Genomic DNA, 15,196 nt, shown 5'->3' with positions numbered 1-15,196 from the left:
CTTGTTGACTTCTGTGATTCCAGGAAGACCAGAAGCAGCCTTCACTTTCTGCCCATCAAACACAGACCCAGTTTTATAGTCTTTTTTTCTGGCTTTTGTGGGTTTTCTTCTGTGTGCGTGTGTGTCATGCATACTGTATGTATGCAAGTGTGGATCTGTTTTGAGTGTTTGTATAGGTGCATGTGAAATGGATTTTTGAGTTTATGTGTGTGTGTGTTGTGTGTCATACCAACCTTATTACCGGTACTGTGTGTTATAATGACTAGATTTAGCTCTTGCAGCTCTGCTGCATTGCTGCACAGTGTAGCTGTGTAAAGTGTTCTCTTTGGGCACAGTCTCTCCCTCTCTCTCCCTCTCTCTCCCTCTCTCTCTCTCTCTCTCTCTCTCTCTCTTTCTATCTCCTCTCAGCGTTTTATCTTTCCCTCGTCCTCATCTACTTGCCCTCTCCCCATCTCCCATGCTCCCTCTCTCTATCTCTGACACTGATCTCTCTCCTCCCTCTCTATTGCTCTTTCCTCTCTCTTTCCCCTTTGTCCTTTCTCTATCCCCCTATCCTGTTTTATCTCACCTCTTTCTCCTTTCTTTCTGCCCCTCTTTCCTCTTGTTCTACCCCTCCCTCCTCTATCCCTCTCTCCCTCTCTCTCTATTCCTCTCCTGTGTTATCTCACCTTTTTCTCCCGTCCTGTCTCGCCCAATGCATTCTCTTATTGCCCCATCCCTCCCTCTCTCTCTTATGTTCTTTATATCCCTTTCTTTCTCTCTTTTTCCTCTTTTCTTCCTGCGTTCTCTCCTCCTCCTCCTCTTCCTCCTCCTCCTGTCACACTAGCTATGTCCAGCTATTTCCAGCTGTGTATTCTCTTCACTTTTTGTCTAAACTCTCTCTCTCAAATTCAAAGGGCTTTATTGACATGACTAATGTAATGTGTATAACATCACCAAACAAAAACTATTTGACATGAAGTAGGTTTAGCATGACACAAAATAACATCGATTTCCCTCAGTAAACATTGCATTACAAAAAAACATAAAATAAAATAGATTGAAAATAAACATAACATGCATATCTATCTCTCTCTCTCTCTCTCTTTCTCTCTCTCTCTCTTTCTCTCTCTCTCTCTCTCTCTCTCTCTCTCTCTCTCTCTCTCTGCAATGTCCTGTTCAGTGGGCATAGCTCATGAATACTGCATGAGGCACTGGGCATGTTGCAGAGAATGCACAGCAAGGACAGGACGGCCTAGAGAGAGCCACACTCCTGTGCCTTTGCTGTCCTGTGTGTGTGTGTGTTTGGAGGTGAGTGTGCTTACACTCAAGTGTGTGTGTGTGTGGGGGGTGTGGGGGGGGGGGGGGGTATGGGTGTGCCTGTCTGTTTGTTTACATGTTTTTTATTTATTTTTATGTGTGTGTACAATTTATGTTTTATGTGTGTGTGTTTGTGTGTGGTCGAGCCCATTTACACCTGCTGAGCTGTGCTAGAGTGTAGTGATGCAGGCTATTGGTACTGTACACCATTACATGTCACAGCGTCACACGTCCACACATTACAATTCACACATTCATCCTCTATGTGCCAGTTCTCTCTCTCTCCCTCTCTCTCTCTCTCGTTCTCGAACTCTCTCTCTGTGTCTCTCGTCCTCGTTATCTCTGTCTGTTTCTCAGTATTAGTCTCCATTCCTCTCTTACTCTCGCTTTCTCAGTATCTTGGTCTTACATCTCTCTCTCTCTCTCTCTCTCTCTCTCTCTCTCTCTCTCTCTCTCTCTCTCTCTCTCTCTTTATGTCAGTCGATGTGTGTGCTCCTCTCTTTCTCTCTGCATGTTGCTGGAGTCTTTCCTGCTCCTGTTGTCCACAGGAGGCCAGACTTACAAGACCCCAAAAAACTCTAAAAGGACTGCTGCCAGTGACATCAGACATACGAGATTCCATCCATTCTTTCTCAGCCTCTCGGGAGAGATGCGTTTGATTTCGCAGGATCAATTCCAGCCAACAGTCATTTCCTGATCCCACCCCATCTGTGGGATCTAGAACATCTCTAGTTGGAATAGTAGACTAATGTAATACAGTGATGTTATGTGTCCAGAGACAAACCACTTTCCATTCCATGTCCATCTCTCTCTCTTTATAAAAGTTAAGCATACAGTCTCATTCTCTTAACTAGAAAACGCAATTCCAGGGAATTACTAGTGCATGAAAATGTAAAACATATGGTGTGAAATATATTGTTAAAACAGATGATGTGCTAATTGGCAACCAACATGATGAGGTTTAATATAGTTGGAATGACTGAACTAAGTAGATGAGGTTTAATATAGTTGGACTGACTGAACAGTTAAATAGGTGGATAGTTTAAAAGGTTTAGTTAATGCTATATTGGCCGTAGTACATGACTGTGTATGTCTTCTTCACCATGTCTTCACACACGGGTTACTGTGACGTTTTGAATGAAGACGGTGATGGAGTGGTGCCTAGCGAGGCTGGCAGCTCACAGGAGCGGCGGAAACTGTACCTGGGCACCATCTGTCGCTGTGCTGATACGCCGCGCAGGCCTGAAGCAGACGCTAGTTGTGTATTGAACAGATACATTCCAGTAGCTCAAATGGTACAGGTGTGGATGATGGCATCCTCTAAATCTAGTATACAGTTCTTTTTTTTTTATTGAAGGCTTTTTAGCCTTTATTTGAGGAGGAATGACAAAAAATGGCCCCAGGACTGGACGCAAACTTGGGACCCTGTGAGCATTGAGGCTGGGGGTGCTGACGGTAGCTCTGCTCTACAGCCCCCTAGTCCATTATACATTTAATATACATTCACATTTTAATGTATGTAAATATAGCAAATGTATAATGGAGACCTACTGTAAATGTAAAACTGACATGTCGTCCAGTATGTGACTGACTCTTCTCCTGATTTAGCCTGAGGTGCCAGTCTTTCAAGTACTGGTATGTTAGTGTCTGTCACTTCCCCCCAGCTGTTGTTGTCAGGTGTGTGTGTGTGTTTCAGTCCCACCCAGATTTGACTGCTGCATTGCAGGGAGTGTGATGACTATCTGCAGAGATTATATCATTGGCATCCACACAGTGATACTGAAGTCAGTCAAGAGTTTCAGCTGAGGAAAGAGGAGGCTCTGTTCAGGACCTCCCATGAGTACTGGTCAGGTAGATCCAAAGGGAATCATTTGCTTTATATCTAGGGAAGTGTTTCAGCTTTGTAGTGGTTTAAAGGGTGTGTTCCTGTACTTGGGGGAAACTTTACTAGTGCATGCTGGGATGGATGTACGGACCATCTCGGAGTTCCATGTTTGCTCCCACCGATGCTGGAGTACCAAAGGGTCTCCGCTACAGCACTGTATCAGGTGTGAGGGTGGTCATACGTTTGCACCACAGCTGGTTCAATGGCTACATCTGGAGCAGAAAGCGTGTACACACACACACACACACACACACACACACACACACACACACACACACACACACACACACACACACACACACGCGGCAAAGGGTCATTCACCATCCCGGGCGCTGCTGTTGAAGTCATCTGTGTTTTACCGCAGCTCACTCTGCATCCACCTCTGGCGTAGAGAACACAAAAACATTCAAACAAACCCAGGTGGCAGAGCATCATGCACAAGCATGCATGCACACACACACACACACACACATTCTCACACACACACACACACACATTCACACACACACACACACACACCACTCCCTCTTTCTCTCTCTCCCTCTCACTCACTCACTCACTCACTCACTCACTCTCTCTCTCTCTCTCTCTCTCTCTCTCTCTCTCTCTCTCTCTCTCTCTCTCTCTCTCTCTCTCTCTCTGTACTCAAGTTAGACTGGGTCCTCTGAGGCAATGCTGAGGGAACAGCACCATCTAGCGGTGACCTGCTGTACCCACAGTCTCCCATGCTTATTCGCTATGGACACTGCACTCTGCTTTTATGGCTTCTTTTGATAGATGTATGTCTCATCACTGCTAAAGAGGTTGTTGAGTCCATGATTAACTAAAGGGTAAATATACAAAGTATTGGAGCAGAAGTGTGTGTGAAGATAGATAGATAGATAGATAGATAGAAAGATAGATAGATAGATAGATAGAAAGATAGACTGATTGATTGGAATGTTTTTGCGTGCATATGTGTGTATGCATCACCTATTACCGCCCGCCCCTATTTCCGCCCTCTTACGTGTATGTGTCACTTAATATTAAATTCTATACAAACCAAGACGGCGGATTCCTAAAGAAACGCAAGCACCCACAACATAAGTGTAGGTAAATTAGCTATGTACCAAAAATGACATTTTACCGTGACTTGCAGAGCCGTAAACAGTGTTGTAAGGCTGCGTGTACACATCCACTTGGAGCTCCAGTGGAATTTTGATTTAGCGACGAGAATTCTCGGTCTAACGGTTGTGCCGTGTGAAAGGGCGGAAATAGGGCACCCACCAGCCCAGCACCAAACTCTGATCACGGTGAACAAAATCGGATTTTGAAGGCAGTAAATGCTCCCGTTAAGAACCAAACCAGATTTTGTTCATATCTACACACATATGGCTACCGGAAAATGTAAGGTCCATTTATCAAATGTTATTTTGAAGTATTAAAAAACATCTTTGTTTTGGAATTTTCAAACGAAAGGGGCAGTAGTTGGTGCTTTTGCGATACGTGTTTGCTGTTATTGAAAGGTTCAAACATTGAGTTTTTTGTGTTTTAATTACAGGGAGTATGAGAACTCTATATAATATGTATACATTTAACATGGACATGTGGCAAGTGATGGGCATGCATAATTAACATCTGGTTTCCTGTGTGTGTTTGTGTGTGTTGTTTTTTCTCAGGCCCTGTGAGGTGAGAGTCAGCCTCCTCATTGGCTCGGAGCGAGTGGGTGAGTGAGTGAGAGAGAGAGTGAGAGAGAGTGTGACCCTGTCCCCCCTCCATCGGCCGGCCGTCTGTGCCCCCCCACTCCTGCGTCTCCATGTATCCCGAGTCCACCACTGACTCCCCTGCACGCCTCTCGCTCCGACAGACCGGCTCGCCGGGAATGATCTACAGGTGAGCCCCGCCTCTGTGTGTGTGTGTGTGTGTATGTGTGTGTGTGTGTGTGTGTGTGTACTGTGTGTGTATTCATCTATGCGTGTACATAGAGGTATGCACATGTGTATGTATGTAGGTCTGTATATGTATATGTATCAGAGTTTACATTAAACTGCGCCTTTCTCTGCCTTTCTCCACCCATAAACGCAATTTACGAACATCTACAACTGAATGGCAGCGCCTACATACAAGCGCAGTTAAATGAAGTTAACTGATGACAACATCAAACGTTTAGCGATCATGAAATAATACCATATATGATAAGATGTCAACAAGCAGGGAGATAATGAAGATCAGTAGTTCTACTCAAACTACTTGTGCACGTAGGCTATGGAAGATTGGTCAAATTTAGCAAGTAGGAAAGTTTAAGTGAATGACGTGAAAGTAAGACATTCGAAGGGCGAACGAAAGTTAATTTTGCTTTTGATAGTACAAAGACTTATAAAACTGGTGCTCTAAATAGCGATTCTGTTGTCTTTGAAAGGTTGTCTTATTGACGCATTGAACTGCGATTTGGATTAACACCTGCTTTTACAAGGCGGAAGTATTTAGGCGCAGAATAGACGTGCGCTTTTAGGAGCAGTCTTTGTACATACCGCGGAATACATAATTGGGCGCTCTTTACTCTTCCCCTCCCATCCTTTTAAGCTAAACTCCCACTTTCCCCTGGATCTTCCCATGAATGCATATGCATGACATGAAAAACGCAATCTGCCACTTTCAGCTCCCGCGACAGGCAGTTTGCGCTTTTACATCATTGCGGCCTGCTTGTACATACCTCGCAATGATTTTACACGCATGTTGCGAAACAAATACGCCTGAAGTGGGCGCAAAAGCGCTAGTACATCTGGCCCTGAGAGAATAAACTGTCATAATGAAAACATGACAAAGCCATTTGACTATCTTGTTCATAAACGATGGTGTCAAGACTTCTCATTTTGATGACACTGGCAGTTTCATTGACATGAAGACTTGCTTTTGAGGAATGGACTATCCATTTTAAGCAAGTGACGTGCTTTTGCACGTTATCCACTAGGTTTTGCAGTTTGCACTAATTGTTTTGAGAAATGCACTAACTGCTGTGCTAATGTTAATAGTGATGTGAGAAGAGCACCAAAGCGACTGAGAAAAACTGTAAAACATGTCCGGCAGATTTTCTGTATGTCCGTTAACATTATCAGACATTTTGTCTAGTCAAAAAAAGTCTCGCTTAACCTCTGGTATGTATATGTATACTGTATCTTATATGGGTGGGTGGGTACGTATGCATGCACAAACCTGGGTGTGCGTGCTGTGCTGTGTGTGTGTCTGTGCGTGTGCGTGTGTAGACACATGATTTCAGCTTTGTAGACACATGATTTCAGTAGTCATTGGTGTTTTTAGATGGTCATTTAAGCTGCTTTCGAGAAGTGTGATTTATAAGTTGTACTTTTCTGTGTGGTCAGTTCCTATGTATGTTATGCTTTCCTTTATTTCTTACTTAGTGATTTTACATGGTCATATTTAGTATTGATGCCACAGCACTGGCTTTAACAGACTGTACTGTCTTCTAACCTTTTACCCTCCGTAATCATATTTTATAATATGTTTTATTTTTTATCTGGAGTTTGAGTCTGTAAATAAAGTTTTTTTTATATGTATGTGTGTGTATATATATATATATATATATATATATATATATATATATATATATATATATATATATATATATATATATATATATATATATATACACATATACACACACACACACACATACATATAAAAAAAACTTTACATAATATATAACATAAAATATATATATAAACACACACACACACACACACACACACACAAAATAGTCTCTGACGTGCCTAGTTCATTGCAGTACATTCATTTGGACTTTTATAAGCCAGGATAACAGTGGTAGTAGGAATACGTTTTCAACAAAGTGCCAGGCAGCCACTGCTGTTAGAGCTTCTGGAGGTGTTGCTGTGATCTTGTCCTGAGAGTGTGGAGCCCAGGGCCCCAGTGTGTTCCCACATGTTAGTCTCACTCAAGTCACCTGGAGGGCTCCTGTAGCCTGAACAGAGCTGCTGTCTGATTGAGGGCGAGGATGTGTGTGTGTGTGTGTGTGTGTGTGTGTGATTACGTAATTGTTTGTGTGCTTATTTGCTTGTGTGTGTGTGTTTGCTTGAACAGGTGTGTAGGTCATGAGGTCCCTACAGATGTATCTCTTTGTCTCTCAACACACACACACACACACAATTCTCCTCAGCCCAATCCAGAGATGACAAAGCATAGCAGTCAGTGACCGGGTCCTGATCTGGCCTGAGTATGGCCCAGATCACCTCTGGTGTGATTATGTACCAGGGAAAAAGATTCTCACTTGTCCCTCAGAGGCTACCGTAGTATAGTAAGGTTTCCCTCTCCTGATGTGTTGACCTCTTAAGGTTAAATGATGAACAGCCCTATCTGCTCCTTATGTCAACAACAATGGTTTTGTACATGCAATGCTAAAGATAAAACCTGTTGCCATAAGGAGCAGATAGTAAGGTTTCCCTCTCCTGATTTATTGACCTCTTGAGGTTAAAGGGTGAACAGCCCTATCTGCTTCTTATGTCCTTAGTTTTTTACATGCAATGCTGAATAAAACATGCTGATAAAAACCTTTATGGAGCCAAATTAAAACCACCTCACCCGTAGGTGTGCCGCATCCCTGTTTATCACTTCCTTTGTCTACCACCCTTCAAGTCAACAGAAGGGTCTTGGACAGCCTTCAGAAAACAGTTCTGATGAAATGACATCATATCACATTTCTCTGGTAATTAGGCTGTAGCAGGAGATTATATGGCTAACATGTAACTTTCTGTGATGAGAGGACAGAAAATGGATGGATCTGCTGATCCAAGACTGCATACCCGGCACTGGAAAAGTACCAGTATTAATAAAAGTTCAATAAGTACTGAATATAACTACGGTATAATTACTCCATAATCAAACACATTCAGAAAGTACAATGCCCTCCAGAATTATTGGCACCCCTGCTAAAGTTGACTAAAAACAGGTATAATCATCTTTTGGTAATTTATCATAATCTCACAATTAAAATAATAAGATAAAACCCAACCTTAAAGGGAATAAGGAATATCTCGTAAAGAAATATTTTTAACAAAATCACATCGGCCACATTTATTGGCACCCCTATGTAACAGAAGCATTTTTCCATTTATATTCAACTTTATTTAAGTTACTCAGAGTGTCAGTAGTAATCAGTTGTTCATGAATTTCTTTTTCACTAAGGTATGAAAATAAAGTGACAGAGGTTAGATCCACTAGTCAATTTCAAACATGGGAAAGACAAGATAATACACTAAATTAAATAAAACAAATTCAAAAGTGTGGGAATGGCTATAGTCAGGGAATGGCTATATAAGGTACTTGGTTGAAAATGGCCATATTTACAGTTAAAACATTCATTGAAAGGTTCTAATCAAGTGGAATTGTGACAAACTTGGTTGGACAAAGACCCATGCTTATCTTGCCCCCACGCACGATAAGGAGTATGGTAAGAGAAGCAAAAAAAAATCATAAGAACCACTGTTATTATCTAGGGGTCACTCAGAATTCTGTTTCTCAGAATAAATTTGCTTCCCTTCAAGGTTGGATTTTTCCTCATTGTTTTCATTGTGTCAACTTTACCAGGGGTGCCGATTATTCTGGAGGGCACTGCATGTTCCTTGATATTTTTTTTTTTTTTAATGCAGTCCTTAGTGATGATGAGTTCTGTCAACTGTGAGAAGATGAGCATTATTAGCTAGGTGTGTTTCATCTAGACAGTCCTGCTAAACTAAACATCCAGTTCAGGGATGAAATGAGCACATAGACTCGGGGAATAGGACAGATGATGTAATATTTTGGATGCCCAATTCTGGGTTGCGTTGTGTAGTGCAGTTGTCCTAGACTGTGTGTGTGTGTGTGTGTGTGTGTGTGTGTGTGGGTTGGTGCGCACGCGTTCAGTAACTTATTCACCAATGAGTCAGCTTGTTCCTGGTTGTAGAGCAATGGCTGTAGGGCTCAGAGACATTTCATCCACTCTGACTCACTGCAGCCTTCTAGGAAGTTAAACAAACCAACCCCCTAATACCCCCGCCGCTGCTACTGCTGATGGACACTGCTACTAGTGGTTTGCCCCTTTCTGCAGCCTCAACTCTCATCTACCCTACCCTGACCTGCTCTCTCGCCCTTCACCATGGGTGCTTGTCAGAGATTGAGTGGTCACTCTTGCTCATACTGTGTATCGAGTGTCAGTTTATCTGTGTTTGTGTTTTTGGATTTCTTTTTACATTGTTCAGATTTTTTTTAAAAAGGAGATTATATTAAACTAGCCTGTTGATTAAAAACAAAAACAAAATTGACCAAGGCCGGTGATATTGAAGGAGACAATTTCTGGTGATGGGATGCCAGTGTTGTTGATGACTTGGCTCAAGTCTCCTGTGAGAGAATACATTGACTCTTTCTCAGACTCCTGTCTCCTTTCAGACAGACAGTAATAGATATCATTGGACCGCACGACTCCTGAACAGAGCTGGCCTGGATCAGGTCCATGTCTTGAGCCGTGCCAGTCACAGGACACGCAGCTGAGCAGCTCTTATCTTCTCCAGAAAATAACAGATGCTCAGCACTCTATTCTGTTTTTGTGTGTGTGTGCGTGCGTGCGTGCAGTAGGGGGTTGTTTTTATTAGTCAGAGATTCTGTTCTGCACCATATTAGCCACAAACATCGGGCACAATGGGCCAGACCAGGGCTGTTGTCCCAAAAGCATCCGTATGTGCTGAGCATCATGGCTAAGCAGAATGTGTTCAATATGTTTCAGTCATTTCAAGTCTGTCATGCATGGCACAATTAAACTTTTGGGACATGCATGACTGTAATCTAAGAGCCAAATTCGTAACAAGACGAAAGCATTGAAGAATGTTGCAGAAAAGAGGTGAATATCAATGGTGTGAATTGATTGTTTAAGACTGTTGCAAAGTTTTGCAAGCGGTTTCAAAAGATTAATTGTGTCACGGTTGTTCGATTCAATCTCACACAATCTGAGTGTACTATCATTTCATATCGACAACAGACCCCAGACATACCCCAGTATTGAATTTCATCACTGCAAATGTTTAAGTATTGAAAACAATCAAATAGTTTTGCAGTGATTTCCATTGAATGAAAACGTAGTTCCAAGTATCTATATGTTTACAAAATGGCTGTGTATCATTTGACATTGTTATTTGTACATGTTGTAACTATACAAATCACAGCATGTGAATAGGATAATGTTGGACTTCTTTTGTCACTATTGGGAGGTGTAGGCTATTGAAGCCGGCCACTTCGAGGCACCTGTGCTAAGCTAGGCTAGCGGTGGATGCAGGCAATCTGTTCTGCCAGGTCGAATAACTATTTCTGGTTTATGCTGGTCTGTGGTTAGGTCAGAGCCTGTTTGTCTACTGTACAGCTTTTGATGACGTAAAGCATCACGGCAATACCTCCAATGGTTGATAGCCACTTACCGATTATTGCCATTTTACCGTACTGTTCATTTTGAACAGGCATTAGTGTGTTTACTCAGAAGGAGTGCTGTATAATTCCACTTTTGATTTCCATCGTGTGTTTGGTCTTAAAATTGATTTAGGAGTGGTATTAAAAGGTCTTAAAAAGTCTTACATTTTACTTGTTTATACCTGTAGACACCCTTTTATTGTATGCATGTGTACATGTGTAGCCGTGTATGTGTATATGTGTGTGCGTGTTTATGTATCTGTTGTATCTGCATGTACCGGTATGTGTATAGCGTGTACAGTATATTGTGTGTGTGTTTGCTGCGGTACTAATGGGTTCCCATGTTTCTCTCTCTCTCTTGTAAAGACATTAACGTGCATAGAAAACACTATACACAGATGTAGTCTTTTCTGTGAGTGTAATCTTTGCTCTGTTTGTTCATGTGTTGTGCGTTATACTCACAGAGCTTTCCCCTTTCTTCCTCCTTGTATGTCTCTCTCTCCATCCATTGGTCTCTTCTCTCTCTCCCTTCCTCCCACTCTTTTTCTCTCTTTTCCTCCTCCCTCTTTCGTCCTGCTGCCCGCAGTGCGCGCTATGGGAGTCCTAAACGCCAACTGCAGTTCTACAGGTACCGCTCTGCTTTCTGCTCTCTGCTGTGTGTGTGTGTGTGTGTGTGTGTCTCTGTGTGAACTAAAAAACACTTATCTGTGTTGAGTGACACCTGCAAAACCCTGTAAAAGTATGGACGTATGGTAATTTTAAATTCATGGTAAGTTTATAAATGCTGTTTCACTCTGCAGTTATCAATATTAGTAATTCCAGTTTGGTCAATTCAAGCCAAAATGATTTCAGCGCCTCCGTGTGGGCCATCATGGAGGATTCCATATACCTGCTGTGTCATATGTTTTTTCTGCACCACATCCCTGGCTTATATGTTCATGACACAATGCAAACAAACAATTGTCTCAATGAAATGCTAACACACTAGTGGTTCTTTGTAAAGCTACATCTTGAAAGACCTACCACAAACAAACAAACAAACAAACAAACATATGACTGCTGAAGCTGACACCTCCCCACACTGTATGAACAATTAACTGATGTTGAGTCCGCTTGGATCAGTAATGCCATGGAGCTTCTCTACTTCCCGTGTCATCGCTGAGTCTCTGTCCCAGTCCAAACTGCAACTGACTCTTCATCTATACATTCTGAACCAGTGATGCCCTCAAAAATGGCAAGCAAAGATAAACTAAACAAAGATAAAGCTGACCATTTTAACATTTTTATCATTTGATTTGAGTTCACTGTCAAGGTCCTCACTCTGAGGAGGCAATACAGTACACACCCTTTCCTCTCTGTACTCTTGTATTAGGATACAAGGATACAAGGATACAAGGAAGTTTATTGTCACATGCATATAGTTACTGGAAGTAAGAAATGCAGTGAAATTATGTCTGGTGTCAGCCTATTTGTGTAAAGTGGGGGGGGGGGGGGGGGGGTATAAAATGCGGGGAGAGGGCAGTGTGCAATATGTGTGTTGGAGAAGCTTCCTCATGAGACAATGTGCTGTGTATTGTTGGGGGGGGGGGGGGGGGGGCAGTGTGCTGTAAGTACAGTATGTTGGGGATGTGTGTTGGAGATGTGCAACACATCCATACACACACACACACACTCACTCACTCACTCACTCACTTTTTCTCTCTCTCTCTCTCTCTTGCTCGCTTGCTCTCTCTATCTATCAATCTATCTCTTTCTCTCTCTCATATACACACACACACACTTTCTCTGTTTCTCTGTCCCTACTTATGGCTCATAGTGACGTCTGATATAATATCTTTATGGCGGCGGGTGAATTTGTGGAGTGCTGATGGGCTCAGTAAAAAGCCTTACTCTAGCGGGGTGTCTGGCACTAATGAGTTCTCTATTGAATTTTGATTTCTCTGCCATCTCTGCAGATTTTTTTCTCTCCTTTTAAGCTCAAAGCGTCGGTCAGCCCCACGTCCAAGGGCTGCCGACATCATCAGCAATCGATCAGCACACATATTCACACACTTACAAAGTATTTTTCTGAAGCGTATGCTCGCGCGCACACACACACACACACACACAGACACACACACACACACACACACACACACTACTAGTACTACACATTTCTACTTTGACTGAGTATCGGGGAAAGACAGCTTTGCTGTTTTTCCATCATTCTGTTCAAGATGTAGGGATGTGTGATTTGCAGGATTAGTTTTCTGAAACCTGACTCTAACTGTTATTGTAATGGTCCTCACCTCCACCTGTCTCTGTCTATCCCGCACTTTCTTGTTTGCATGTGAAAGGTGATGGACATAAACGCCTTCCTTTCATCTAAGTACGTAGTACACACATTGATGAATTCCAAATACAAACATTTGCTCTACCACACACAACCACAATGTGCTCCTTAGCCTATCATGCTGTTGGTTCATGTGCCATTGCTCATGCTTTAAAGCGTACCTCTCGCCAAAATGCAACCTAGGGTCTTTTTGAGAATGTACCCGAGTCAAACTTTCATTTAGAAGCATAATTAGGATGGAAGCGCCACTTTTAAGATTGACCGTATTGTCGTTTTTGGGTCAGATGGCCTTTTCGGAGTGCTAGGGGTTCTACTGTTCCGCTATTTTTAAAACACTAAGAAGGCTCAACACAACATTAAACTTTGCTCAAAGTATCACCAGGGTCTTGTGTACAAAGTATACTAAAAAGAAAGGTTTGGAATAACTCACTTTAGCAGTTGTTTTTTCCGCTCGCTGCCATCTTGCCAAAACATTTCGTTTTTTGGGGGGGGTGCACTAAGGCAACACTAAAATGTTTTGATTTTGCATGTGTTTTACTGATGGACGAAAGTTTTGCCGTCAGTATGTAAACGTGATGACACAACGTGAGATCATATTTATTTTTCAATCGTCTGACATTTTCGCACAACAAATATGGACTTTATGCAAATCTTTTATGTATCATTGCTGTGGTTTCTGTAGTGCTTTCTCTTTCAATTGCACAAAAGGATTGTTTTTATCTCATTGCAAGACATTGTGTCCATCCCAAACACACCAGTGTAGATGGATAAACAATATTTGAAGGGATTACTCTCACATATGTGCTAAATTGAAAAAGCTGTTTATATCTTGTCAGTGGCTTTCGGCCGCAGTGGTCTTTGACATTCCAAATGATTCCTTGAACTTCCTGCACTAATTGTTCTTGAGAGGAGAGCCATCTCCTTGACTGTGACTCCAATTGGCTGTCCAGCTGTCCGTTGCAGTGGTATCGACTGCAAACATGAATATTTCATCCTCTGAACCCCTGTGCCCCCCCCCCCCCCCCCAGAGAGGAGAGATGGTGGTGCCAGTGTTTGTGTGGTTGGAGATTTACTGTATCTATGACTTTCAGATGGAGATGGAAAACTGAGCACTGAGTGGTCATGCAGGCCCAGTCTGTGTGAATTGGTGTTAATTGGTTCCCGATGAGCATGCAAGCGATGTAGCTTACATGAGGTTATGTCATGGGCAGAGGAACCTTTGTAATCATTATCGACTAACTAGGAGGAACTGGCATAGATTTTCCACAGAGGGGATTCACAAGGCTAATTCACATCAGGTGCTGGACTAGTCCTACGTAGGAGATGTCCATTAGTTCACTTAGCATACACTGTACAGCACTGCTCTAGTTAGTCGTAATCATTGATGCGTGTGTCTGCATTGAATTAGGGCTGGGACAACGCGTCGACGTAATCGATGACGTCGACGCAAAATATGCGCGTCGATTCGTCAAGTGTGCTGCTTAATATTTCAAATTTTACACCTTTAGTGTTTTCCATACGTTGACTAATCTGTGGCTGGGCGCCACAAAATCAAAACCGGCCAGCACACATTGATGTTCTATGTTGTACTATTTAAATTAAAGATAAGATAAAATAATTTCATTGAGCTGCACTTTTTACTCACGCAGCCTTTCCTCGCCCTGCCCGCTCTCTCTCGTAACGAGCCCGCTGCTCCTCATCTGCATGTGCAATTAACCAGAGGCCGTTTACGAGACATTCTGTGATTTAACAAAATATTCACGATTGTTGAAGGATTGTAGTTGCCACATATAAACACTGCATAGAACAGGGGTTCCACGACAGATGTTCCACGACAAGGCCCCCCAAATACCACTAGGTTCTGGCCAAGGACCCCCTTGATGTGTTATTAAACCCATTGACAACACTACGGCTAAAACACATTAAGCTAAACCTAATAATTATTTTAGCCACAAGCACTTCGCAATGGAGCGTACAGTGTGAAAAAACTGCATTTGGGGCTTTCTGCTATATGAGAGCTATCATTATCATGGAAAATATAATGTTCAGATATGTGAGACATTATTATAATGGCATTGTATAACAACCCTCATAGTAATAGGTATATTTAAACAATTTCAAATGTATTTATTTGTTCCTTTTATTTTTCCTTCCAACTTGCTGAGGCCCCCCTGGCACCCCCTCGCGGCCCCCACTTTGAAAACCACTGGCATAGAACACAGTGGGCTAAATTGCTA

At 42.4% G+C, this 15,196-nt stretch overlaps 1 protein-coding gene across 4 annotated transcripts in view; it reads left to right on the top strand.

The window, feature by feature from the left end:
• The window catches only part of kcnab2a (potassium voltage-gated channel subfamily A regulatory beta subunit 2a), a 135,812-nt gene that overhangs the window by 41,447 nt on the left and 79,169 nt on the right, over positions 1–15,196 (top strand). For 2 of the 4 annotated variants that reach the window (XM_042088406.1, XM_042088407.1), the window contains exons 2-3: positions 4,843–5,056; positions 11,214–11,255. In XM_042088406.1, coding sequence (XP_041944340.1) covers positions 4,980–5,056; positions 11,214–11,255 — 119 coding nt within the window. In that variant the 5' untranslated portion in view covers positions 4,843–4,979. Of the gene's footprint in view, positions 1–2,995; positions 3,151–4,842; positions 5,057–11,213; positions 11,256–15,196 lie in introns of all 4 variants that reach the window. The other 2 variants (XM_042088408.1, XM_042088409.1) reach the window with 2 other exon arrangements.

This window comes from Alosa sapidissima, chromosome 4 (assembly GCF_018492685.1).
Source record: "Alosa sapidissima isolate fAloSap1 chromosome 4, fAloSap1.pri, whole genome shotgun sequence".
NCBI classification, from domain to species: Eukaryota; Metazoa; Chordata; class Actinopteri; order Clupeiformes; family Clupeidae; genus Alosa; species Alosa sapidissima.
Note: the sequence above shows the minus strand (reverse complement) of the source record. Positions and strands in the feature narration are given on the sequence as shown.